The 26,456-nt window shown below is 31.4% G+C and overlaps 1 protein-coding gene across 1 annotated transcript; it reads left to right on the plus strand.

The window, feature by feature from the left end:
- The first annotated feature begins 7,100 nt into the window (after positions 1-7,100).
- LOC124934963 (protein DETOXIFICATION 55-like) lies at positions 7,101-25,423 on the plus strand. Its single transcript, XM_047475443.1, has 4 exons — positions 7,101-7,376; positions 23,594-23,644; positions 23,732-24,658; positions 24,926-25,423. Exons 1-4 carry the CDS (start codon positions 7,101-7,103, stop codon positions 25,421-25,423), a joined length of 1,752 nt encoding a protein of 583 aa, XP_047331399.1.
- Positions 25,424-26,456: the final 1,033 nt, after the last annotated feature.

Consider the following 26,456-nt stretch of genomic DNA (forward strand, 5'->3'; position numbering starts at 1 on the left):
CTATTTTTTTTAAATATTTTTGAAGTTATTAATAATAATGCATCTTCTTTTGCTTATATGATTGACTCGTTTAATTTATGGCATGCTAGATTTTGACATTTGAATTATAGTTATATTCAAAAAATGAAAGAGTTGAATATTTTACATGATGTATCAACTAATAAAAATGAAAAATGTCATGTGTGCATAGAAGTTAAGAGTACAAAGAAACCATGTTAAATAATTAATAATAGAAAAAGTGAACTATTAAGTCTTATACACTCAGACTTGGAGATATGAAATCTAACATGAGTAGAGGAGGAAAATTATATTATGTAGCATTTGTAGATGACAACTCTAGATACACATACCTATATCTTTTATGAAATGAAGATTAGACTGAAGGAAAATTTATAAAATACAAAGCAGAAGTAAGGAATAAATTAAATATTACCATTAAAAGACTACTATTCGATAGAAGTAGAGAATATGACTATAAATTCTTTAGTGAATTTTGTGAACAACATGACATAATACACGAAGTAACTCCACCATATTCACCAGAATCTAATAGATAGATGAACAAAAATAAATAGGACATTAAAGGAAATGATGAATGTTATGCTTATAATTTCGAGTGCTCCTTCAAATTTATGGGGTGAAACGATTTTGCAGCATGTTTTATACAAAATAGAGTTATATTTAAAAAATAGGAAAACTTCATTTTAAATTTGGGAGAATAGATTACCTAAGTTAAAATATCTAAGCATGGGGATGTTTAGCTAAAGTTCTCTTACCTGATATTAAAAAAAGAAAATAGGATCTAAGACATGTGATTGTATGTTTATTGGTTATGCTGAAAATAGTGCAGCTTATAGATTTTTAGTATTAAAAAGTAATCTCTTAAATACAAATAAAATAATTGAATATAAAAATGCTGAATTTGTTTAAGATGCATTTCCTTTGAATTTATCGATTAGTAATGAAAATAATAATGAGATTGAGGTTGATACTTTAGAAAATATTGATACAATTGAATTGAGGAGGATTAAGAGAATAAGAAAGGAAAAAAACCTAGGAGATGATTATTATATGTTTCTAGTTGACGGAGGATCATTAACTTATAAGGAAGCTATTTCCTCGTCTCATGATGCACTATGGAAATAAGTTGTAAACAATGAGATTAATTCAATAATGATGAATCATACTTGAGAAATAGTAGACTTACCTAATGGAACTAAACCAATAGGTTGTAAATGGATATTTAAAAATAAATTAAAATTAGATAGATCAATTGAGAAATATAAACTAGACTGGTAGCTAAAGGTTATAGATAAAAGAAATATATAGATTACTTTGACACATATTCCCCGGTTGCTAAAATAACCTCAATTAGAGTTTTGATAGTGCTTGCTTCAGTTTTTAAAATGGTGATAAATCAAATGGATGTAAAAATTTCTTTTCTTAATGGTGATTTGGATGAAGAAATCTATATGGAATAATTTGAATGTTTTATAGTATTTGGAACTGAAAATAAAGTTTGTAAAATAATAAAATCATTACAGGGTCTTAAACAGGCACCTACACAATGGCTTGAGAAATTTAACAAGACAGTGATTCATGTAGGTTATAAGGTTATCCAAGTTGAAAAATGTACATATTATAAATTTGATGATAATATGTGTGGTGTTATTATATGTGTTTATGTAGATTACATGCTTATTTTTGGTATTAACATAGAAAAAATAATTGAGACAAAACACTATTTATGTTCTAATTTTGAAATGAAAGACTTGGGTGAAGATAATATGATATTAGGAATAAAGCTTACAAAATTAGACAATGGATATAAATTATCTCAAGAACATTTTGTTGAAAAATTATTGAAAAAGTTTGAGATGTATGATTCCAAAGTTATTTGTACTCCTTATGACTCTAATTTACACTTAAAGAAAAATGTTGAAAATAGTGTTAATCAATATGATTATACTAAAATAATTGGTAGTCTAATGTATCTAATTAATTTTTCGAGACCAAATATTGCATATTTAGTTAATAGATTGAGTAAATGCACTCAAAATCCTAATTAAGAACATTGGATTGTATTGAATATAATTTTAAGATATTTACCTGAAACGGTAGATTTAGGTATATACTATTGTGATTTTCCAGCCATACTTGAGGGTTATTGTGATGCTAACTGCATTTTTTATTAAGACGAGATCAAGTCTACAAGTGGATTTATATTTACTATAGGAAAAGGTGGTGTCTCTTGGAAATCGGCAATGCAGACCTGTATAGCACATTCTTTAATAGAGTCGGAGTTTATTGCTCTCAAATTGTTAAGCATTGAGTCTGAGTGGCTTAGAAACCTCTTAGCAGATACCCCTTTAAGGAAGATGGTCATGCATCTATATCGATAAATTGTGATTGCAAAGTATCCATTGGTAGAGGCGATAATAATAATTATAATGGAAAAAGTCAGCACATGTGGGTGAGATATTTTTCAGTCAAACAACTAATTAAACATGGAGTGATATCATTAAACTTTGTAAGGTCAGAGATGAATATGGCGAATCCTCTAACCAAACCATTAAGCTCGAGGCTAGTGAGAAATACATTGAGGGGGATGGGATTAATGTGTACAAACAAAACTAAGAATGATGGTAATCCAATATAGTACTTAAATAATTTCACGTATTGTAGGTTCATATGAGTAAGAACAAGTCATTTGTCTATTTGTGAGACACTATCCCAAATATTTATGAGCAACCCATCCCTATGGTGTAGGATTGTGAGTACTATAGTGAAAGAGGATGAGTCTAAACTCTTAATGAATCTAAAGCTCATGCGTGAGTGGTGTGTTTGACTACAGTACATACTTGATATATTTCTCCTATGTGAGTAGAGGTGGGGCCGCTTCTATAAAAGTTAGACAGCCTTTCTAGAGCTCTTATGAGATGTAGGATCGACGCAAGGCCGAAATGTGTCACACCGCGATGGATAACTTTGGAAGAGACATTAATGTGACAAATAAGTTCATTGATTCATGTCTGAAATAAGGTTCTTAGAGATTCTAATCTAACTAGCATTTATGTGAGTCTTTACTTATTTTTTCTAATTACTAGTTCATAGTCCAAAAGCTAGTACTGATGCATTAATTTTTTGCGCTCTCGAAAAAATGTTTTTAAATAATTTTGAAATATGTGGGGATTATTGGATAAATATTAATATTAGTTATTTCTAAATTATTATTTTAATTTAATCATCCCTTAAATCATGGAATTAATTTAGAGTATTCAAATTAAATATTTACGTATAATTAATTATCTCTTAAATTACGTTACTAATTTACGGTAATAGTCTAAATATAATATTTAATTATCATTAAAAATCTCTTAATTTGTGGTATTGATTTACATTGATTGTGATCAATTCAGAAAACGTCTTATCTATATAATTTTCTATATATATTAGAGGTAGAAAAACTTATACATATACTTTTTTAAAAGAACAATCTATATTCTCGAGAGCAACCAAAATTATTATCCTCTAAGCCTCATTAAGTAGATTGTGTCTTTAACAATAAGGAGTTGTTGAATCTTGAGAAGGAGTGTCATTAAAATCCTACCTCAATGAGTAACCTACTCGAGGAGGCGAAATCTCTCTAAGGACAGTATTCAGCACGCCTCAACCACAAATCTTGATAAATTGTTTTCATATAAGTTTATTTAGTTACAATTATTTTTAGACTTAATTTTTATGCCGTATTCATACAATATTCATACAAATCTAATTTTTACAATCTTAATCTTCTAACCAAGCTTTGCAAATGAATGACCGACCTAGCTATTAGAGTCGATACCAAGTTATTCATGGTGATCATATTCATTATGTCGATCGTGTGTACTTTCCTTATTTGATAAGCAACCTTGAACAACTAGCAACTACGGCCACAACAAGTGAATTGTGACCTTGATACCGTGTCATTCTTGTCGTTCTTTCCGATCGTGTCGATCATACCGTTCGTAATGATCATGACGATCGTGTTTTCAAATGTCCAAAGCTTTTGTTCATTTAGTTTTTTTATTAACCTAATGACATGCATTTAATTTAAATTCATACATTAAATACATGGGGAGTTATAGGGGGACGGAATGACGTGTCACCACATCATTGGTTAGAAAAAGGATAAAGGGTGATGAAAGTGAGAAAATTTGTTTTTTTTTGTCCAATCAGATTGCGCCTCTCAAATTCCCTTCCCCAATTATTTCTCAAAATACATATTGAATCATAAGTTTTTGTAAATATAACCCACTAATTTATTTGAAGTGGGTAAACATCATTATATATTCTCTAGTGAATGGGTAATTATCTCGTAAGATAGTTCAGTTATATTAATTAGATATGACACTAAACAAGATTTTACATTATCACCAAACTATAAAACTAAGAAAAATTTCATATTGTCACCCCACTGTGACACCAAACAAGATTTTACATTGCCACCACACTATGATACTAAACAAAATTCTATATTACCACCACAATGTGACACTAATCAATCTCTAAACCTTCTACCTCTTCCTATTTAATATTAATCTTTGATTCATTAATTATGCATTCCTTATTCCTCAAATGAAATATCAAAGAACATCTCTATCTCCAAATTAAGAAGTTCAACCATCTATCATCAATTAAGAGAATACTAAAGCAAGTATTTTTAAATTCCTAATTTTAAAACTACACAAAGCTATATATTTTCATGCATGTTTATTTTAAATATTGTATCATGTTAATTCTTCAATGATGAGTTTCATTATGAAGTTACTTATGATTTCTCTAAAAGCAACTTATAAACTCTTTACACAAAACATTATGGGTACTATGTTCTATACAAAACCATGAATTTTAATGTTATGAAGTCGTGGTCATAAATAACTTATGAAATGGAATTGATGGATGAAAAAGTCATAGGGTTATTCAAGTTGAGCTTGGTAATCCAATCCCAAAATATGTACTTGTTTATGTTACGGGATTAGGTTTTCAAAGTTGAGTTTCAAAATATATGTCCAATAAAATAAGTGTCCAAACAAGTTGTGGACTTTAAAACTTGAATATAAAAAGTGTACAACAAAATAGATGACCAAAACATTCCCAAACATTAGGGATAAGCTATGAAAGGTTATAGAATAATATGTGCTCAAGATTATAAATATGCCAACTCCACGAGATAATATTTATATTATATGAAAAGAATATTTTCTCATTTCGTTACTTTCAAAGTCAAGCATCATATTTATTCATAATTTACTCTATATAATTATAACTTATAATTTTGATATAAAATGTTTACATGTTGAGTCATTAGACTTACGAAGGGAAAAGCAATGAAGGAACACATGAGTGTGGAAAATTAATTAAATATATTTTTGGAAAATGTTTTTGGAAATAAATATGTAATAAAATTTGGAAAATATTTTATAAGGTGAAAACGGTGCAGGAAGACATGAGTGTGGATAATGGACAAAATATGTTTTAGTACATGTTTTTGTGATGACACAATATGTTTTTGGAAAGAAATATGTAATGGAATCTGAAAGGTATAAAATATTTTTCCAAATTCCATTACATATTTCTTTCTAAAAACATATTTTTGTTATTTAGTCCATTTTCAACACTCACGTCTTCCTGCACCGCTTTCTCTTACTTCTCTTCAACTCATGCTTATTGTAGTCTTACTTTTAGGTATTTACATCACACAAGAATTGTGAGTCTAATAACTTAACAAGTAAACATTTTATATCAAAACTATAAGTTATAATAGTAGTTTCAAAACATGGTATCGACTCTAATAACTAGGTCGTTCATTCATCTGCAAAGTTTGGTTGGAAGGTTAGGGTTTCTAGTTTACCCCGTTCTATAATAGTTAGGATTTCTAGTGTATCATATTCTGTTATTGCTCTGTTTTGTTGGTGTGTTATTATATTCATAAAAATGGTAAGATAGAAAAGTAATAAGAATAAGGAAGTCAAATAATTTGTGATGGAAGGAGTAAGGGAGATAGCTGAAAAAAAATCAATAGGATTACTGAAGATATTATCTATGAAAAGAAGGAATGCAACAAAGGTAAAAAACCAATTACTAATATGAATTTTGAAGAAAGTGCAACAGAAAAATAGGGGAAAATGAAGGAACATGGAAGGTTGGGTATAATGAAAGAGAAAAACTCTTTGGACTGAAATATCAAATCACAAAGCTACTGATGCATGCAAAGAAATTAGAGATTGTTCTCAACAAAGAGAAAATACAGCAAACAACCGTCCAATTGAATATACATTATCTTCAAGATTGGAACCTACTGAAGAAGGTAGAATACGAAAAGATAGTAAACTGGTCAGTGGAAACAATGAGGGAGTTATTGAAGTCCCCCAAATCAAAGAGCTATACTATTAGGAGCAATTCCAACTGAAAGGTAAATGAAGTCTGAAAAAAGAATGCAGAAAAGAAAGTAGAAGATCATGCATACAAAGGTCAAATCTACTTGGGTGAGTTTAAAACAAAAGTTAATATTCTCAACTCTCCTTTTGAATTTAAATTGACCACTGAAGTGGAGGAGAAATGCGTCAAAGAATGGGAAAATTTATTTGTTGGAAACTACATAGGAAATAACAGTATATCTTTCCCAGACACTAAGGAATCACTAATGAAACAATGAGAGCAGAAAGGACTAGAAAAGGTTTATGCAAACATCCATGATCTCTATTTTCTACAATTCAAAATGGAACAAACTAGGATGATATTCTAAAAATTGGGCATACTTATATTGGATCCAACTGTATGAATTTTGAGTGATGGTCTGAAGAATTGAGCCTTCTAAGCAAGCCAAAGGAAACAACCCAAATATGGTTCAAACTTAAGAACATCCCAGCACACATGTGTAATGAAGAAACTCTAAGTCACTTTGCTAGTCTATTGGAAATATATGGACTCAATTATAGAGGTAGGAGAGAACCTTACTTTTTCTAGAATAAGCATTGAAGTGCATCCTCAAAGTACACGGTCAAAGAACATGACAGTTGTTGATAGGAAGGGAAAGCCAACAGTAATGGAAATCTCATATGAATGGAGGCCAAACAGGTGTGCTTTCTGCAATATTTTCCAACATGTTAGTACTAAATGTGCAAAAGCAATTGAGGAAGAACAGAAAATTACGAAATCCCAGGAAGCAAAAAAAGCAGGAAAATGAAATGGAAGAATCAAGAATGGAAGAGGATATTGTGGAAGTCAAAGATAGTGATAAAAAAGATAAAAATGAGGAAATTGCAAATGAGGAAAGTAAGAAGGATTCTGGGAAAAAGGAAAGCAGTGAAGCTAAGAAAGTAAAGGGAATCAATGTGAGTAGTAAAAGAAAATTTTCTATAATGTGAATGATCGGAATAGAAATTAAAGATGAACCTAGAGTTGTTGTTGAGGAAACTCAAGAAAAAGATACCCAAAATTTCAAAGCTGAAATAGAGAATTCTAAAGCCGATAAAGAAGATTCCAAAACTAATGTGGATTCTAAAGCTGAAGCCGAAGATAATGAAGACAAAGAACGCATAAATTCAAGTCGAAGATAACAAAGATAAAAGCCCTGAAATTCTCAGAAACAATTCTTTCTATCAAATCAAAATGGGCTCGTACAAAGAGAGAATTCAAAATGAGAAACAACAATACTCATCATCATCTTTAATACAACCTCCTTTCAGCGTCATAGGAACGGGAAAAGGAAGAGGAAGGGGAAGAAGGTCTCTCAATAAAAACGGATGGCATAGGAAAATGCTAGGCTAGGATAGTTAAGTTTGAATGTAGTCTTTTCTGTTTGTAATCTATATTTTTCTAGAATGTATGAATGTTATCAATCATTTTTTTAGGGTCCTTTGATTGTCATCATTAATCTTAGCTAGGGTTTGTCTAGCTTTAATTTTCTAACCCTCCCACTTTTGGGATTTTAATGAAATGGTTCTAAACGTTTTCTCAAAAAAATAGTATAAATAAAAATTATGCATAAAGATAATGTTTGACTTTTTTTTTGGAAAAACAGTTTAGTGTCATTTCATTAAAAAAATATTAAGGTGGGTGAATAGTTCCAGATTTAATTGCATTGTTGTCTGCAACTACATCTTCCTAGACTTTTTCCTTATTGGAGATATTCTATCTTTGGCTTAAGCTCCAGTTTTCTTCATTCTTCTGAATTCCTCTCCAAATATGAATTAGTGTATTGTTGTCTTCAGCTACATCTTCCTAGACTTTCTCCACTGATCTGCGCTAAATTCTTGCATTTATTTAACTCCATATATTATAGATTAGTGCTTCATATAAGCATTTCAGCAAATTTGCGTAGAAGTTTTCTTTCTTCCCTTTCATCATAATAATTTCTTTGATTTCATTCCATATTCTTGGGAAGTTATAGATGTTCACATTCCTTGAGAAATATACTAAAGTATAAATACAAATGAGCATTCCCCAAATAAATAGTTTATGCTTTCCTTGTTCCCTTCACAGACTAGACAATTAGCATCAGGTATATTCATGAATTTCTAAATTCTATCTCGCATTGTCAGTCTCTTTCTGTAAATCATCCAAATGATGAATTAATGTTGAGGGATTATCTTTGTAGACCAGACCATTTTATGTCAGTCGACCACTTATTTCTTTGTTTTAATGCTTTTCCATGCCAAACTAACAACAAACTTTCCATTTTTTACAATTTCCTAGGATAAATTGTCACTCATTTCATTGAACTGAAAATTACTAATCAAATTCAGAATTATGTCTCCATCTGGAATGCCTCATAATTGATTCAGATTTTCCTTCATAAGTTTCTCTAACCGAGAATCTTAGAGAGCTTCTTTTGAATCTGCATCCTTCAAATTCATCTATGAGTATTATGGGATTACTTTCTAGCCCAGAATCATGTCATAATAATAATCATTTCCATTTCCTTTGGTGCACTACATCATTTTGTAAGCATCCTTCATTGATCTTTTTATTTTCTTCCGTGACCATGTCATTTGTTCCTTGAGTACACATGTCTAGATGATTGATTTTGCTTTCATAAATCTCGTATGAACCCATTTTACCCATAAAGAATCAGGTTTCTGCTCTAGTGTCCATTGATGACGTATAGTGAGTGCTTTGTTCCATTCAATGTGGTTCTTTATTCACATACCTCCTTCTTCTTTGGGAGTACAAATATTCTCCCATTTGACTTTTTTCCCATTTATCTTGTGTACCCATATATAGTCTCTAATAATTTTGTCTATTTTAGCCAAAACCTCTTTTGGGATGACTATTTGTTGCGCCTAGCAGCCAAATTCCCATTATAACTCTTTTCACGAATTTTGTTCTTCTTGCATAATAAAGTTTCTTAGTTTCTCATTCCAAGATAAGAGTTTTTAACATTTTCAATTAATGGTCTAAAATGTGAGTATTGTAGTTGTTTAGATAATAGGAGAACTCCGAGATATTTCACTAACAAGGAATCTTCTTTTATTCTATGATGTTGAAGATGCTTTCTTTTAGTTCCTCCTTCACCGTTCCATAAAAATCTTGGCTTTTATCTTCATTGATATGTAAACTTGCAATACTTGAAAAAATTATTGGTGCTTCTTTGAATGTACTAACATATTTAATATCCCCATAATCCACTAAAAATAGATCATTAGCGAAACATATATGAGTTCTAGCTTCCTCCTTGCAATGCGGGGTGAAATTTAAAAGTATGCAATACGGGTCTCCTTGCCTTACTCCCCTTTCACTCTTAAAGAAGCCTCCATTAATGTCGTTCACGCTTACCACAAAGTGAGGGGTATAAATACCACAAGTAAAATTTGTACAATTACCAAGAATTAAAACCGAGATCGAAAGAATACTCTTGGTAATATTATTATCACGGAGAGAAAATGATTTCTCTCGGTAAAAATATTATTATCACCAAGAATAGAGGGTTGTTCTCGTTGATAATATTATATTTGCCCTAAACTGACCTGCAGTCGCCCAACACTTTCTTCCTCTCTCTCTTACTCTTCTTCTTCTCTCTCACTCTTCTTTTCTTTAGTTATGCAGATCCATTCTCTAAACCATCTGATGACTCTATCCATGTCTCAACAAGAATAATGGCAACAGGTATGTAATCTTTATAGCAAGCCTTAAAGTAGTATTCTTAAAGTGATTTAATTTAAATCTACTTGAAGAGTCTTTTCTCAATTATCTTTCTTGTTGTGAATTTCCTTCATTTGGATTTATCATGCCATCTATATAAGAAAACCGATTTATTTGGTTTTGGTGTCGTGCTCTTGAGATCTTGACTGGATTTCGTGCTTTAGATCACGGTCGAACGCTGATTTTGGTTGAGTAGGTAAGGCCCTATCTTGGCAAGAAAACGAAGATTAAAGGTTTGGAATATGTTATGGATTCCCGCATTGAGGGTCAATATTCATCCAAGGGAAAATGAAGGCATCTAACATTACCCTACAATGTATGGAAGTTCTTTCCCCTCGTCCTTTATTATCATCCAAATTGTTACAGATCCATTTCTGATTATAATTTTTGCAGGTATTCACACAAATTATTACATATCAATTTATATATTTCCATTCTTTCTACAAGTATAAATTCATTTTCATTTTTGTAGATCCATACTTATATTCCTCTTCACAATTATAACTTTCTCTTCATTTCTGCAGATCCATTCTTGTCAAGTCGTTACAGATCTGGAATAACATTGATATTTTTGTTTGAATGTATTTGCATCTGGAATATACCTTGTAGAGATTCTGAAATATACAGTGAGCTGTAATTTGTTAGAAAGGGATGGAGAAGAAGGGAGGTCAGGACTGCATTTGATTGATTGAATAATTTAATATTATCACCGAGAGCATTATGCTCTCCGTAAAAAATAATTAATTATCTCCGAGAGCTATAACTACTCTCGGTGATATTTATATTTTCTTCACCAACAGTCAAATCACCGACACCTTCCGAAAGCATTTGTCTCCCCCCGGCGAAAACAATCACCGAGGGCATATTATATTTCTATGGGGGATTATACCCTCGATAAAAATCATTTTTTCACTAGTGTACATTGCATAATTTATTCAATAGAAATAATTGGAAACCTGTTACGAAAAGAAATTTGTGGATGGAATCTCATTTGATCAAGTGAAAAACTTTTTTAAATCGATTTTGAAAGGCACACGCGATGATATGGATTTCCTACCATATCCTTTTAATAAATTCTTCATAAGTAGGATGCTATGGGAAATATAATGTTTATGAATAAATGTTGATTGCCCTAATCCTACAAGTTTATCAATGACTAATTTAAAATACTTTGAAAGGATTTTGGAAACTATTTTGTATATAACGTTGCAACATGAAATATGACAAAAGTTCTAAATTTTTTCTGAAATTAAATTCTTGTGAATCAAATTCAACACTATCACATTCCACTACTTCAACATTTTTTGATTCTGAAAGAATGCAACATCATTACAAACATCTTTTCCAACAATCTCCCAATTTTCTTTGAAGAAGCTCGCATTAAAACCATCAGTTCCAGGACTTTTGTCTCCTTTTATTGAAAATAACACCATTTTTACTTCTTTGGAACTCACTTTTGATATCATTTGGATGCATTTTTCTAAGCTAACTTTCCTTAGAACAATATGCTAAAGCAATATGAGGTTATCTTCTGACCCTACAGTATCTAGTTCAGTATGAATTTGCCAATTATAGGAGTTGATAGCTTTATCTTGAACTGCTTTATGTCCTTGTATTGTTTCTCCATTTGAATTATTAAGTCTAAACACTTTATTCCTGAAGTTTCTTGAAGAGCCTTTCTTTTAGAAGAAACAAGTATTCTTATCTCCTAATGAAATCCAATTTTCTCTAGATTTTTGCTTTCCAAAATTTTATTTTTTATCACATATATCTCTAAATCTTGTCAACGCCTCATTTTCTCCTCTCTATTATTAGCAAGAATTTGAGTTCTCGGTAATTTGTTTTGTATATTTTCGAACTTCATTTTAGCTTTCTCTACTCTTTTTGAAATTCTATTATATCTCTTGGGATCAAAGTTGTTCAACTTTTCTTTAGGAGTCTAAGTTTCTCACTAACTCTGAACATCATTGTTCCGCTGATTCTGATATTCCAAGTTTCTTGTAGAGCCTCTTCAAATCTTTCATCTAGAAATTAAAAATTTTGAAAGGCCTTTTATGTCCTTTTTCTTTTTTCCAAAATAACTTTAGATAATAGTGATCTGAAATGCCTAACTGTAGTGCCTGGATTTGACTTCTTTAATAAAGCTCAACCCATTTTTCATTCACCAATCATCGATCAATTCTGCTCTTTCGCATATTATTTGTTCCTCTTGTTGTCGATTAGAGAATAAATTACCAGAACACGAAGGCTAAATGCAGTTTATATTCCTGATGCATTCATTAAATTCTACCATATCTTGAGAAATATGTGTTTTTGGCTCTCTTTCATTACTAAATCTTGGGACGTTGTAGTTCCCCGTTATAACCCATGACATCATCAATCTATCTTCTCAAATCGCACCAGAGTAGCTTTCTCTCGGTATTTGAGATGCTTCTATATACTACAATAAAAAATATTTATACCCATGTCATCAAACTTATTACCTCAACCATAATAACTTGTTTGTTGTCAAATACTTTCTTAACCTCAACTAGTTTAGTGTTCTAACCTACCCAAATTTTGTTCTTTGACCCATCTGAATTATTTATAAAGACTCATTAATTCCTCTTCAAAATACTCTTGCGCAACATATTCTATCTAACTTTGTCTTACCTTAGTTTCAAGTATTCATATTACATGATTCATTTCCTTTCAATCATTCATTACCTCCCTTCTTATAACAAGGTCATTCAAATCTCTAATGTTCCATGTATTAAGTTCATTTACGAATCTTTGTTGGAGCCAATTTACTTCCTTTATCATGTACTGCACCATTTTTTTGTTTGGTCCCTTCACCCTTTTTAACTTTCTTCCCTTACTTTCAAATTGTAGGGTTGTATGGTACCGTGTTTTCAAAGATCTAGTACTTTGGGAATTTCAGATTTCTCTGTACATTCTTCTTCTAAATTAGCGATTAATTGTTTCATTTGAAGAAGGGGATTTGGGATATTTTTCCTCCACAGTCTTCTTACCTTTCCTCTCAGACCCATTGATTTCTTTATTATCACCATCAATTGTAGTCTCTTTTGCTTCATCTTATTTTGAGTTTTCTGGGTTTTAGGATTGACCTTTCTTGTCTCCTCTTCATTTTCAACTTATGATTCTGCATCCTGCCTTTCAACTATCCGATCTCCTTTGTTTTCACGCGAGTCCTCTTTTGCCTTAACTTGAGTTTTACCCAATTCCACCTCTAATTTTCTTTCATTCATCTCCTTCATCTTTACAATATTGTTTAGATCTTCAATTGGGCAACTTATTCCCGACTCCTTAGTTCCTACTTTTTCCAAAGCTTGATCTTTTTTTATTTTGCTCATGTTCTTCTTTCTGTTTCTTCTTTTTCTTTTCTTTCTCTACTTTCATTACTTTTGGGTATTTGTAACAGACGTGCTCAAATGTATTACATTCATAGCACCTATTCGGTCTCTATTTGTATGTAACACTCATAACTCAGGAGATGCATTTCCTGTCCATTACAGTCAATTGTTTTGGAAGATCAGATCTTGGGTAGATTTCAATGCACATTTTAGTGTAAGAAATCTACTTGCCCTTTTATGTACTTGGATCCATATAGAGAGGACTCCCCAATAGGCTGGCAAAATGGCTCAATGCTTTTGAGTTGTACATATGGGGTGGGATATTTCGTAGTTGAAACCATATTTGTGTTGATTCTTTGGGTTTAATGTAAAGGTTCATACCTTCTACGAATCTTTCAAGTTTGAAACAGTTTTTCCTACATATGTGTGCCTTTGTTCAAGATCTTCTCCATGTTCGTTCCTTTTTTAAATTTCAGGAAATATTAATCATGGATATTGGAAGTAACATTTTTCAATCCGATTTGAGCCCATTGTTCAAGGAGAGCATTCTTGCTGACTAGATATGGAACCCTGATCCTTCGATTATAGTTTCTAACTACTACATTTTCCCACAATTTACACATTGTACCTCCACTTCCTGGGGTAGTCTGAACTCAAAAGTAAAACCAAGAGTTTCTACCTTAAGTGTAAAAGTTCCAAGAAATATATGACCCTTGTCCCGAACTAGATTCACATTTTTTTACTCTACCTTTTGTTTATGTCCATCATTCTATTTTTGACCCACATTTTGTTTTGGTGCAACTTGTTCATGTTCCATAACTTTCTTCCATACCTGGTCCACATTTCAAATTAATTGTTCTTTATTATGTAAATCTTGGTTTTGACGCATTTAGATAACTATGCTTGACTATAAAAATAATGGAAAGAGAAAATATTATTTTTATATAATATAAATATGATCTCGTGGTTATGGTACAGTAATAATCTTGAGCACATATTATTCCATCACTTTTCGGAGCTTATCCTTAAAGCCCGGGAACATTTTTGACAAATATTTAGTTGGGAACTTTTCGGAGTCCATCTTTAAAGTCCACAACCTATTTGGACAGTTATTTCATTGGATATGTATTTTTGAAGCTCAACTCGAAAAACATAATCCCATAACATAAACAAGCACATATTTTGATATTAGACTACCGAATTTCAACTCGAATAGCATTACGCTTTTTTCATCCATTAATTCTATTTGTATTAGTTATTTATCATCTCGACTCCATAACATTAAAACTCATGGTTTGGTATAGAACATAGTACCCATAATTTTTTTGTAAAGAGTTTATAAGATACTTTTAGAGAACTCATAAGTAATTACATAATGAAACTCATCATTGAATAATTAACATGATACAATGTTTAAAATAAACATGCATAAAAATATATAGTTCTGTGTGGGTTTAAAAATAGGGTTTTGAAAATACTTACCTCCTAATTGAAGATAAGTGGTTGAACATCATAATATGAAGATAGAAATGATATTGAATGTTTGATGTGAGGAATATGGAATAAAGAATAATGAATTAAAGGCTAGCTTAGAGATTGATTAGTGTCATTATGTGGTGATAATATAAAATCTTGTTTAGTGTCATAGTGTGGTGGAAATATAAAATCTTTCTTAGTGACATATTGTGGTGACAATGTAAAATCTTTCTTAGTGTTATATCTAAATCATATAACTCATGTATCTTACAAGGCAATTAAAAATTCACTAGAAAATGTATAAGGTTGTTTACGCATCTTAAAATAATTTAAAGGGAAAGCGGTGCAAGAAGACATAAGTTGGAAACGGACTAAATTTATATTTTTGGGACATGTTTTGGGGTGACACAATATATTTCTTGAATGAAATGTGTAATGAAATTTAGGAAAAATTTTGATTTATAAAATATTTTCTAAATTCCATTACATATTTCTTACAAAAAAACATATTGTGTTATCCCAAAAACATTTCCCAAAATATCATTTAGTTCATTTTTCACACTCATGTCTAAAAGCATCGCTTTATCATTGCTTCTTTTCAACCTCGTTTTTATTGTAGTCTTACTTTTGAGTATATAAATCACACAAACATAATGAATATATTAATTGAATAAGTAAATCTTTTATATCAAAACTATAAGTTATAATAATACAGAGTAAAATTATACATAAAAATGATGCTTGTCTTAGAAAATAATGAAATGATACAACTTTATTTTCATATAATATAAATATGATCCGGTGGTGATGGTACAATAATAGTCTTGAGCACATATTGTCCCATAACTTTTCAAAGTTTATCCTTAAAGCTCGGGAACGTTTTGAGTACATATTTAATTGGGCACTTTTTAAAGTCTAGCCCTAAAATCCACAACCTATTTGGACCCTTAATTCATTGGACATGTATTTTCAAAACTCAACTCAGAAAACATAATTCCATAACATAAATAAGCACATATTTTGGGATCGGACTACCGAAGTTCAACTCAAATAGCCCTACGCCATCTTCATTCGTCAATTTCATTTGTATCAGTTATTTATCATCACGATTCCATAACATTAAAATTCATAGTTTTGTATAGAATGTAGTACCCATAATTGTTTTATGTAAAGAGTTTATAAGATTCTTATAGATAAATCATAAGTAACCATTCTATGAGGTAGAGGAGGTAACACATTTATGCTTTGCTAACGATTTGTTCATTATAGCGCACACAGACATTGATTCCATTAAAACTATTAGGGCTGCATTAATGTTTTTTTCTGAGTTTACAGGTTTAACTATTAATGAAAGCAAAAGTGTGGCATTTTATGGAGGCATAAATAACGAAACAAAGAAGGACATCTTCAACATCATGGGCATCAAGAAAGGAATTTTTCCCATAAGGTACTTAGGAATTCCGTTAACCACGAAGTAGATCGATATCTCACACTGCAAGCCGCCGATTGAAAAGGTAAAAAACACGATATCTGGCTGGGCAGCGAAAAAACTTTCTTATGCAAGGAGGATCGAACTTATCAAAACAGTGGTCATTGGCATAGTTGGCTACTGGGCGTAGCAAATGGTCATTCCGAAGAAGGTAATGAAGGAGCTCGATATACTAATGAGAAACTTTATCTGGGGCAGTAGCGGAACAGGAGGAAAAAAAGTCAAATGGACCACTCTCTACAAACTGAAGGACGAGGGAGGCATCGGCTTGAAGAACTGTATCGAGTGGAACAAAGCTCTCACCTTCAAGCATATGTGGGCTTTAGAGCACAATCAGGAGTCACTATGGATCAAATAGGTGCATACGAGGTTTATAAAATACGAAACCAGCATCTGAACCTACAAAATTCATGAAGGTATGAGCTGGTCTCTAAAAAAGATTCTTAAACTAAGAAGCGATATTGCAGATCTTTATGACATCCGGCTAGGACGGGAAAGGCACTCTATTCTGGCACGACTATTGGTTCGAAAACCAGCCTATCATCCACAAGGAGGAGTTTCAAAATACCCACATCAGAAGGGACTGCACAGAAGCGAAAATTAGAGACATTAAAGACGGAAATTAGGACTCACTCCTGAGAAGAAATCCAGAAGGACAGAGGATACTTGATCATATAAGTAATATACAACTACACGACAGACCGAATATTCATGAATGGAAAGATGATGACAATAGGAAGCTAGTATCGAAGAAAATATGGGAGGTAACCCGGGAAAAAGCACAGAAAGTAGAATGGGCTCCTCTTGTATGGTCAACCAAGATTATCCCTAGACACTAGTTCATCCTATGGTTCGCCTTCTGGGAAAGACTCAACATTCGTGATCGTATCAGCAAGTATATGAGCATCCTGGGCACGAACTGTCTTCTATGTAGAGGAAATAAAGAAACCATAGATCACCTATTTGGGAGTTGTTGTATTGCTTCAGAGCTTTGGGACAGATTCTATAAAAGCCTAGAGCTGATCAGTTTCCCGAGCGAATGGAATGAAATCAAAGATGCAGCACTACTCAAAGTCAAGGGAAATAGATTTGCAATAAGCGTGTTCAAGTGCGGCTTTGGAGCAGTGGTGTATAACATTGGCAAGAGCGGAATGCAATGGTATATGACAGAACCCGCAAGAGCGTTGAAGAGTTATGGAAAGATATTGTATCGGATTGTAGTGCCCTCGCGGGAACGTGGACAAGAATTCCAAGCACGGAGCAGAACTGGAATATCTGTAGGAACTGGAATTTACCGTTTTTTAAACTCACTAGAATTGAAAGCATTGTAATCAGATAATTCATTTACGTTTTTAGCCTTTTAGCTTTTACTCAGAATGTTACAACTTCAAACTCATTCTAGACCTGTCTAGAATAATCTCTTAAACTCGTGGTTTTTTTTCCCATTTTTGGGAATTCTTAATGAAATGATGCTAAGTCGTTTTTCCCAAAAAAAAATCATAAGTAACCAAACTCATCATTGAAAATTTAACATGATATAATATTTAAAATAAACATGCATACAAATATATAACTTTGTGTGGGTTTGAAAATAGGTTTTTGAAAACACTTTCTTTAGTATGTTCCTAATTGATGATAGGTGGTTGAACATTTTTAATTTGGAGATATAGATCCTCTTGGAGGTTTGATGTGAGGAATATGGAATGAGAAATTAATGAATTAAAGGTTAGTATTAAATAGGAAGAGGTAGAAGGCTTGGAGATTGATAAGTGTCATTGTGGGGGTGGAAATGTAGAATCTTGCTTAGTGTCATATTATGGTGACAATGTAAAAATTTTCTTATAGTCATAGTGTGTGGTAATGTAAAATCTTGCTGGTCGAAATATAAAATCTTAATTAATTATTGTGATATTTAAACCATATAACTTAAGTATCTTACCAGACAAATTACTCATTCATTAGAAAATATAAATGGATGCTTACCCACCTTCAAATAATTTAGTGGGTTATATTTTAAATTAAATGCATGCCGATGAGGTTAATCAAATAACTAAATAAAAGCAAGTTGAAGAGAATAAAATAAATAAATAAATAAATAATAATAATGAAATCTATCCCCTAGCATAAAATTTTATAAGATGATTTAGGTTAAGCTATATATATATATATATATATATATATATATATATATATATATATATATATATATATATATATATATATATATATATATATATATATATATATCAAGGACTTATAAATAATTTGTTAAGATTAGATAAAAAATAGTAAATTTATGAAAATTGAGCAAAAGTTTGAATACATATGAAAGAAAAGTTTAAAACTTGAATAACAACACAATAGATTCCAATGCCATGTAATTAGAAACTAATTTAGTAACTTGAGTTTTTATGTGAAAGAATAAAAGAAAATGACAATAATTTTTATCTAGCTTCTTATTGTATAAAAAAAAATTGTGATCCCATCTTTTATCCTAACTCATCAGTCTCTCTGGGGTCCTGAGTTCGAGCCCGTCAAACGATAAGTTTTGCGCCTAATTAAATGGTTAAATGTTTTGTCGTCTATGTGTTTAACTTGCGGGGATTCATTTTACTTCAAATGAGTAAAAGAATCAGCGTTCTCAAAAACAAAATTGTGTTTAAATACCGTACAAACTACTTTAAACAACATTATTTTGAAGATTTTTTAAAATATATTTTTATATTTTTAAAGAAAAAAATGAGATTAGTGTTAAAATTTTAAAAAAAAAAATGGGACGACAGATTAAGTATGTAGCACGCAAACACACTTAATCAATTAATTAACCAGGCACAGAACTTGTCGCAAGTTCGAACCCAGGAACCAAGGGTTAGTATTCACCTCTTATTGCCGCTAAGTTAGAAGATGAATATATATTTCAAAAAATATATTAACTCCTTAATGGATTACCTTACTAATTTCAACCTTAAAGATTGTCAAAACTTTTTTTATCTTACAAAAAAATATGTATATATAAAATTATAGATAGTAAGTTATTTATAATAAATATTATCTAGACTTTTTGTATAAATTAATATTCATTATCCAATTCAACTTGGTTGAAAAAGGTGGAATGAATCGAATCACAAATTACCCAACCTATTACCTATTAGAATGCTAACTTAGAAATTTATCTTTCTTTTTATAACCTAATTATTAAATTTATTGGAGAGAAATTAAAGAAGAAATAAAACGGCACCCCTTCCGATAAAATTTAACATATGACATTTTAGTCTTAAGTCGACTTTATCATTGGGTTACCTTGGTGGGGAACCTAATTATTAGTTAACTTATTAATAAAAGTGTATCGGTGACTTTATTGCTTAATGGGAATTAGTTCGGCCTATTAATTTGGTATAGCTTAATTTTATTCTCAAAACAGTGACATGAATCTATATTGGAAACTTATTAGTCTAATTACCTATAACAACTAATAATAGAGTTTATTAGGTCAACTCTAAAGTAAATTATATATATATATATATATATATTTGAAATTTTAGTCAATCTGACATTGGCTAATACTAATATTAAACTTTAATCAAAACCCATTTGAGTTTTTTTTATTTTTCTATACAAATAAATATAATTTTGATACAAGAATTGATAAACAAGTCTGTGATAGAGATCTATACCTGCCACGTAGCTTAACTTTTTAGGGCTCCCTTTATATGGCCATCCCATCCCCACTAGGAACATGGGACAAGATGGCCTAATCCTAATAATTGAAGATCCTAAAAATGACCTAATAGTGTACGAAGCAGTGTCCCATTTCCTACACAGCAACTATTAGGCTTATAAATTTGCAATAACAAACTCTATATAGGGATATTTTTTAAAGGACAATTGCCATGTTATTAATATGTTTTTTAAGAAGCTTTTACTTTTTAACTTCAATCATAGATCTTTTAGTATTTCTTAAAATAATTCAAATTACATATTATCTAGCTTTTTTTTAAAGATAATTGAAATGATTTGGTGAGATTGAGATTTTATATAGAGATGATTTTAGAAGTGATCATAAATTATTAAAATAAATTCGAACCAAAACATAATTTGAACCAGCCTAGAATGTAATTTACCGTTTACTGAAATCATTAAAAACGAAAATATTGTAATCAGATATTTCATTTACATTTTTGCTTTTATTCATAATGATACGACTTCAAATCATTCTAGGTCTGTCTAGAATAATCTCTTAAACTCGTAGGATTTTTTCCGTTCTTAAAATTTTTTAATAAAATGACGCTAAGTCGTTTTTCAAAAAGAAACATTGAAAGTGAAAACAAGTTAAAATACCCGTTAAATGTCACTTTTTTTACTAACCATTGCTATTATGTAGTGTTGAAATTACAAGTATTTAGCGTCGATTAATATGAGGTGTTTCCCTAAATTACATGACAAATTTTCGAGATAAAGTAAATTTGAATTTAAATAACTACCGTTGCTAAAGGACAAAAAATAATATTGTCGTTGTTAAAAACCCTCCTACATATGATTTTTGTCACCGTTATTTATATACTGTTAATAGTTCAATATTCTGAGTTTTTACTGTTAGCATACATAGATAATTAAGTTGAACGATAAAAATCTATTCAGCAATCACCTATGTTCACACGTCCACAGCCTCATTATTAAACTCTATAATGCTTAAATTAGGCATTAAACAAAACCAAAAAAACTTTAATGATAGAAATACCGTCATTATTACCCGTCACTAATATTCCAAATGGGATACCTTTAATAATGAAAATCACCGTCGTTAAAACCCAATTAACAACGACAGTAGTAACATTCAATTGTTAAAGACTAACGACGACTCTTTTAAGCCGTTGTTAACACTGTAATTTAATGTTTCTATTTGTCATCGCGATTGATAAGTTCTTTTACGATTGCTCAATCACAATATCAGCAGAATAAGTGGGTGTCTCGGTTGTGCGCCTTAGACCACCGTACTTATATGATAGTCTCGCATAACTGTAATCCCAAAGCTTTCTATTTTTTCAAACATTCCTTATGAAATCATTTACGTCTTTCCTTTCACCTTAAAAACACATTTAAAGATTTTGGGATTCAATAAACCTTGTCTCCTTCGAAATCATGTTTTCAATGTCCTTTGTGTTTCTTTAAATATATTTGTTTTCTCTCTGAAGTCTCTAAATTTTAGATAAGATACTAACAACCATGAGTAAAGACAAGACCCTTCAAATTGTTTTGCAACGCTCACAAAGACAATTACGAGATAAATTCTTGTCAACGCTATTGAAATGGCCTCCTATGCTATATCCCCTTACTCACTACTTGGAACACCGTGTGACATCCACCTCTATCACGTATTTGGAAATTGAAAATGTTTGGCCGCAACCCCAATCTAAACGATGGACATCCTTCAAGTTAGGTTCTTGGCGATGATATTTAGGTTTACTTGTGCGACTAGGTTATCTAATATCCACAAACACAGTGCAATAATGTTTGTTTCACCAACATTTTGGCATATTACATAAGTATATTTATTATCAACCAACACCAAACTCGTTATACAATTGAGTGAAAGGGGTAAAACACAACGCTAAGATCTATATACTACACAAATCCATCATTTATTTCTAAATCCTAGTAAAATTATGAACTAGTTAACGGAATGAAATAATCTTGGTAAACATGATTCCTAAAAAATCAAAGGTGACGAGTTTGATTCTCACACAAAACATTTTAAATGAAAGTGAGTCATTATTGTGGGGTGTTATACTAGCTTGTAGATAAATATAAGTTAGTAGAATGAAGTATCAAATTAATTTTGAAATCCGTGACAATTAAAGTTAAAATTTGTAATAGACGTAGTTGGTTTCTCTTCCACTCTCAATGCAACTTTTGCGCAAACTTTTAATCAAGGAAAAGTTAATCTCTATTAAAAGAATGTAATGTAGAATACAAGCCCTGCAATATTCCTTAATATATATTGGACAATTTCTCCAAAACTAAGCAAAAATGATAAAATAAGGTTTAAAAAAAGACTATTTCGAATTTAAGTTTTAGTGATTTTTGAAAAATAAAATAAAAAGTTTGATGTTTCATATATGTTGTATTTGTTTGATTAACTCATGATAAACATTTTTTTTATGTGTACATTATTATGATAATTTAAATAAATACAAGTTTTTGGAGTTTTTCATAAGGTTAATAACAAAAAAAAAAAGTTACTACATTTATTTAATCATAATATTTAGGGGTGTTCAATATTTTGTGTCAATCGACTATCCGACCGAATTTGAATTCACCGAATACAAATTTTATTTTCGGTTTTGGATCAAATTTCAAACCAATTTAAATTCAAATACGGTTTTCGAATTAGTTTTCGAGTTTGTGTTTCAACTCGAAACCAAACCGAAAATCGAATTTATTTTTTATTATTTATTCTTTCAAACTTAACTTAAAAAAAAGATTTAAAAAAAATCAAATTAGAAAATTTGAATTCAAAATTTAATAATTAGTATCCTTGTCATTATTATTATCACATACTATTAGCGACAATGTTCCAACGCGTGAACTCAACAACATTGGTAATTAAATATCCCGTCTTCATTGCTATAGAACGACATAATAAAAAATATCACGGTTAATTAGTTAAAACTTAATACCAAACCATTCAAACCGCTATTAATGTATTTTTTTTTTACTGCAATCTTTATTGTGATATTTAATTTCTCCCTATAAATAAATCACATATATATATATGGATAGTTTCATGATTTAAATCTTTGAAATCTAGATAGGTATGATAATCAAACGTGTATAGAATCTTTTGGGTATTATTGAAATAATAATAATAATGACTTGAATAATTTGTGGCACAATAATATGTCTCTCCTACCAAAAGGCTAGATAGGAAGAATGCAGTACTTAGACTAGAACTAGACCATGGCCAGGAACCTAGCTAATCTATCTATCTATATAGCTAATTCCCTCCCCTATAAAATTCTTGCCTTTGTGATTCATGTTTTTGCATCTGATTATTAATTTCAAGTTTCTCAAACACTTGATTTGATCAAAGATGCTGCTGCCAGACCAGCTAGATGATCAAGAACGTCCAACAAAGGCTGAGGTAACCTTAATTATTTTCAAACCATTCAACAACTTTCATTATTCCATAGTCACTTTTACCCACTAATTAACCTTATTTTCTTCAAAGGTACTAAGGGAATTGAAAAGAACATCAAATATCGGTTTTCCTATCCTAGCCATGGGATTGGTCTCCTATCTCAAGAATATGATATCGGTCGCGTGCATGGGTCGGTTAGGAAGCCTCGAGCTAGCCGGAGGTGCATTAGCCATCGGTTTCACTAACATCACAGGCTACTCGGTTCTATCCGGGCTAGCCATAGGAATGGAACCTCTTTGTAGCCAGGCTTTCGGTTCGGGAAACCTAAACCTAGTTTTACTCACGGTTAAGAGGACAGTTCTAATGTTACTTTTAGTTTCGGTATTTATTGGTCTAGTTTGGTTTAGCCTCGAGCCTCTCTTGTTGTCTCTCAATCAGAATCCGGATATAACTAACATTGCTAGCATTTACTGCCGAATCTCGATCCCCGACCTATTCGCGAATAGCCTTCTTCACCCGGTTCGTCTTTACCTTCGGAGCAAAGGCACGACGTGGCCCTTGATGTGGACCACTTCCATTGCGGTAATTATCCATGTCCCGCTTACCTATTTCTTGGCCTTCAACTTATCGTTCGGGGTTCGAGGAATCGCGGTTTCAAACTATATTACAAACTTCGTCACATTGTTCCTCCTTATGTGTTATCTCGTATACAACCAGAGAAAATTGGTTGAACCATGTGATCCATTGCTTAAACAGTCGGTGGGAGATCGGAGGCGAGAATGGTTTATGTTGATTCGTCTTTCCGTGCAAAGCTGTTTGGCGGTTTGTTTAGAATGGTGGTGGTACGAATTGATCATGACTCTTGTGGCTGGTTATCTCGAGAAACCACATGTCGCACTTGGAACTTCAGCTATCGTAATTCAAACTACCTCGGTTATGTACACGTTACCGTCTGCCATCAGCGCTGCCGTCTCGAGTAGGGTTGGAAACGAACTAGGAACAGGCAGAGGAGGAAAGGTGTGAATTTTTTTCTTTTCTTTGAATTTAAAAAGTTAAGACAATCTCACGTTATCTCCATTCCTTATGACATTTCAAGTGTGAATATGCTTTAGTAAAAAAAAATGAAAATGCAAAAGTTGTACTATTTGAACATAGTTACAATATAATCTCCTTTTTGGAAAACCAATGACATAACACTCTACTCCAACAAAGTCACAATTAAATACGAGACATTATTTAGTCTGGTAGCTATGTTAAGTTATGTTTGTTTATTTGAAACAGAAGGCGCGGTTGGCGACGGAGGTGGCGATAGGATTGGCATTAGCGACATCGAGTTTGGGATTATTATTAACGACGTTTGGAAGAGAAACATGGGGAAGGTTATTCACGGAAGATAATGAAGTTCTAGATTTAACAATAAGTGTACTACCCATTATTGGTTTATGCGAGCTGGCAAACTGCCCGCAAACCACATGTTGTGGGGTAATGAGAGGTTGCGCAAGGCCCGGAATTGGGGCAGCCATAAACTTGTATTCGTTTTATTTGGTGGGCGCACCGGTGGCAGTTGTATTAGCATTTTACTTCGATCTCGGATTTCTTGGTCTCTCATATGGGCTTTTGGCTGCCCAAATCGTTTGTGTTATGTCTGCGTTGAGCTTTGTGTATAGGATAAACTGGGATGGGGAATCCATGAAGGCAAAGTACTTGATGGGTGGTGGTAATATGAATGAAGAAGAAGAAGATGAGAGACTTATAACTGGTTTGGTTTATTCTCTGGATTAGACTAATTTAGAAGCCATAATATGTTGTTGTTTGATCCCTAGATTGGTAGAAGATAGTAAGTAGCTAGGTAGCTAGGGATTGATCATTTGATTTGAAGAAGAAGAAGATGGATAGGGATGGCATAGTAGAGGTTTATTTACGTACGTGATTAATGTGAAAGAAGATCAAAGGGTAGGGACAAAAAGTAAGGCAGACAAAGTGCATGTAACCAGAAAAATTGAATTGACATGTCATAATATATGCTACTTGTCTTGTACCCAATGGGTTTTATTTCATTCATCATTCCTAGTGGAGTGGAAGGACAAACCTTCGATCTTGCTTTTTCTTATCCACCATTATTACAACAAATTTTATATTCATTTATACTTTAATAAATATATTTAAAATCTTCTTTGATAGACATTGTGAATAAGAGTATTGAAATGAAAATTTATTAGGCATGACCCATGAAAGCAACCATTGAGATTGACAAGAATCGGTGTTCTTATAATATAGATTAGGGATTTTTTTGTAAATCTGAACCAGCTTTGTAATTCAAGAGCTTGTTTGGTATAGATTTTTCGGAATAATTTATAAATTATTTAATATTTTGGATTAATCATGATTTTGATAAAATAGTTTTTTTTTTTTTTAGAAAAAAGACTTAGGAGTTTGTTTAGATCTAGTTTTTTTTTTTTAAATCTGGAAAGGGAAAAATTATAATAATTTAGAAAAATGATAATAATTTGTGATACTTCGAAGTAGAGGATTTTTTTTAAATACTTAAAATATATTAATATATAATAAAATAAATTTTAAAATATACGTTATTTTAGTTTGTTTTTTTTTTAATAAATAGAGTAATGTGATGAATGAGGATGAGAGTAAAACAATGTTTGATTTGCTTAGATTCACTAGTAAAAAAAACTTTATAGCGAGCAATCATAGCGATTGGTTTAAAAGTCAATCGTTATTATCAAGATAGTAGCGATCGTGTTTAAATCCAATCGATACTACCTTGATAATAGTGACTGGCCTTTAGACCAATCGCTTT

The sequence above is a fragment of the Impatiens glandulifera genome, chromosome 4 (assembly GCF_907164915.1).
Source record: "Impatiens glandulifera chromosome 4, dImpGla2.1, whole genome shotgun sequence".
In the NCBI taxonomy this organism is placed as follows: Eukaryota; Viridiplantae; Streptophyta; class Magnoliopsida; order Ericales; family Balsaminaceae; genus Impatiens; species Impatiens glandulifera.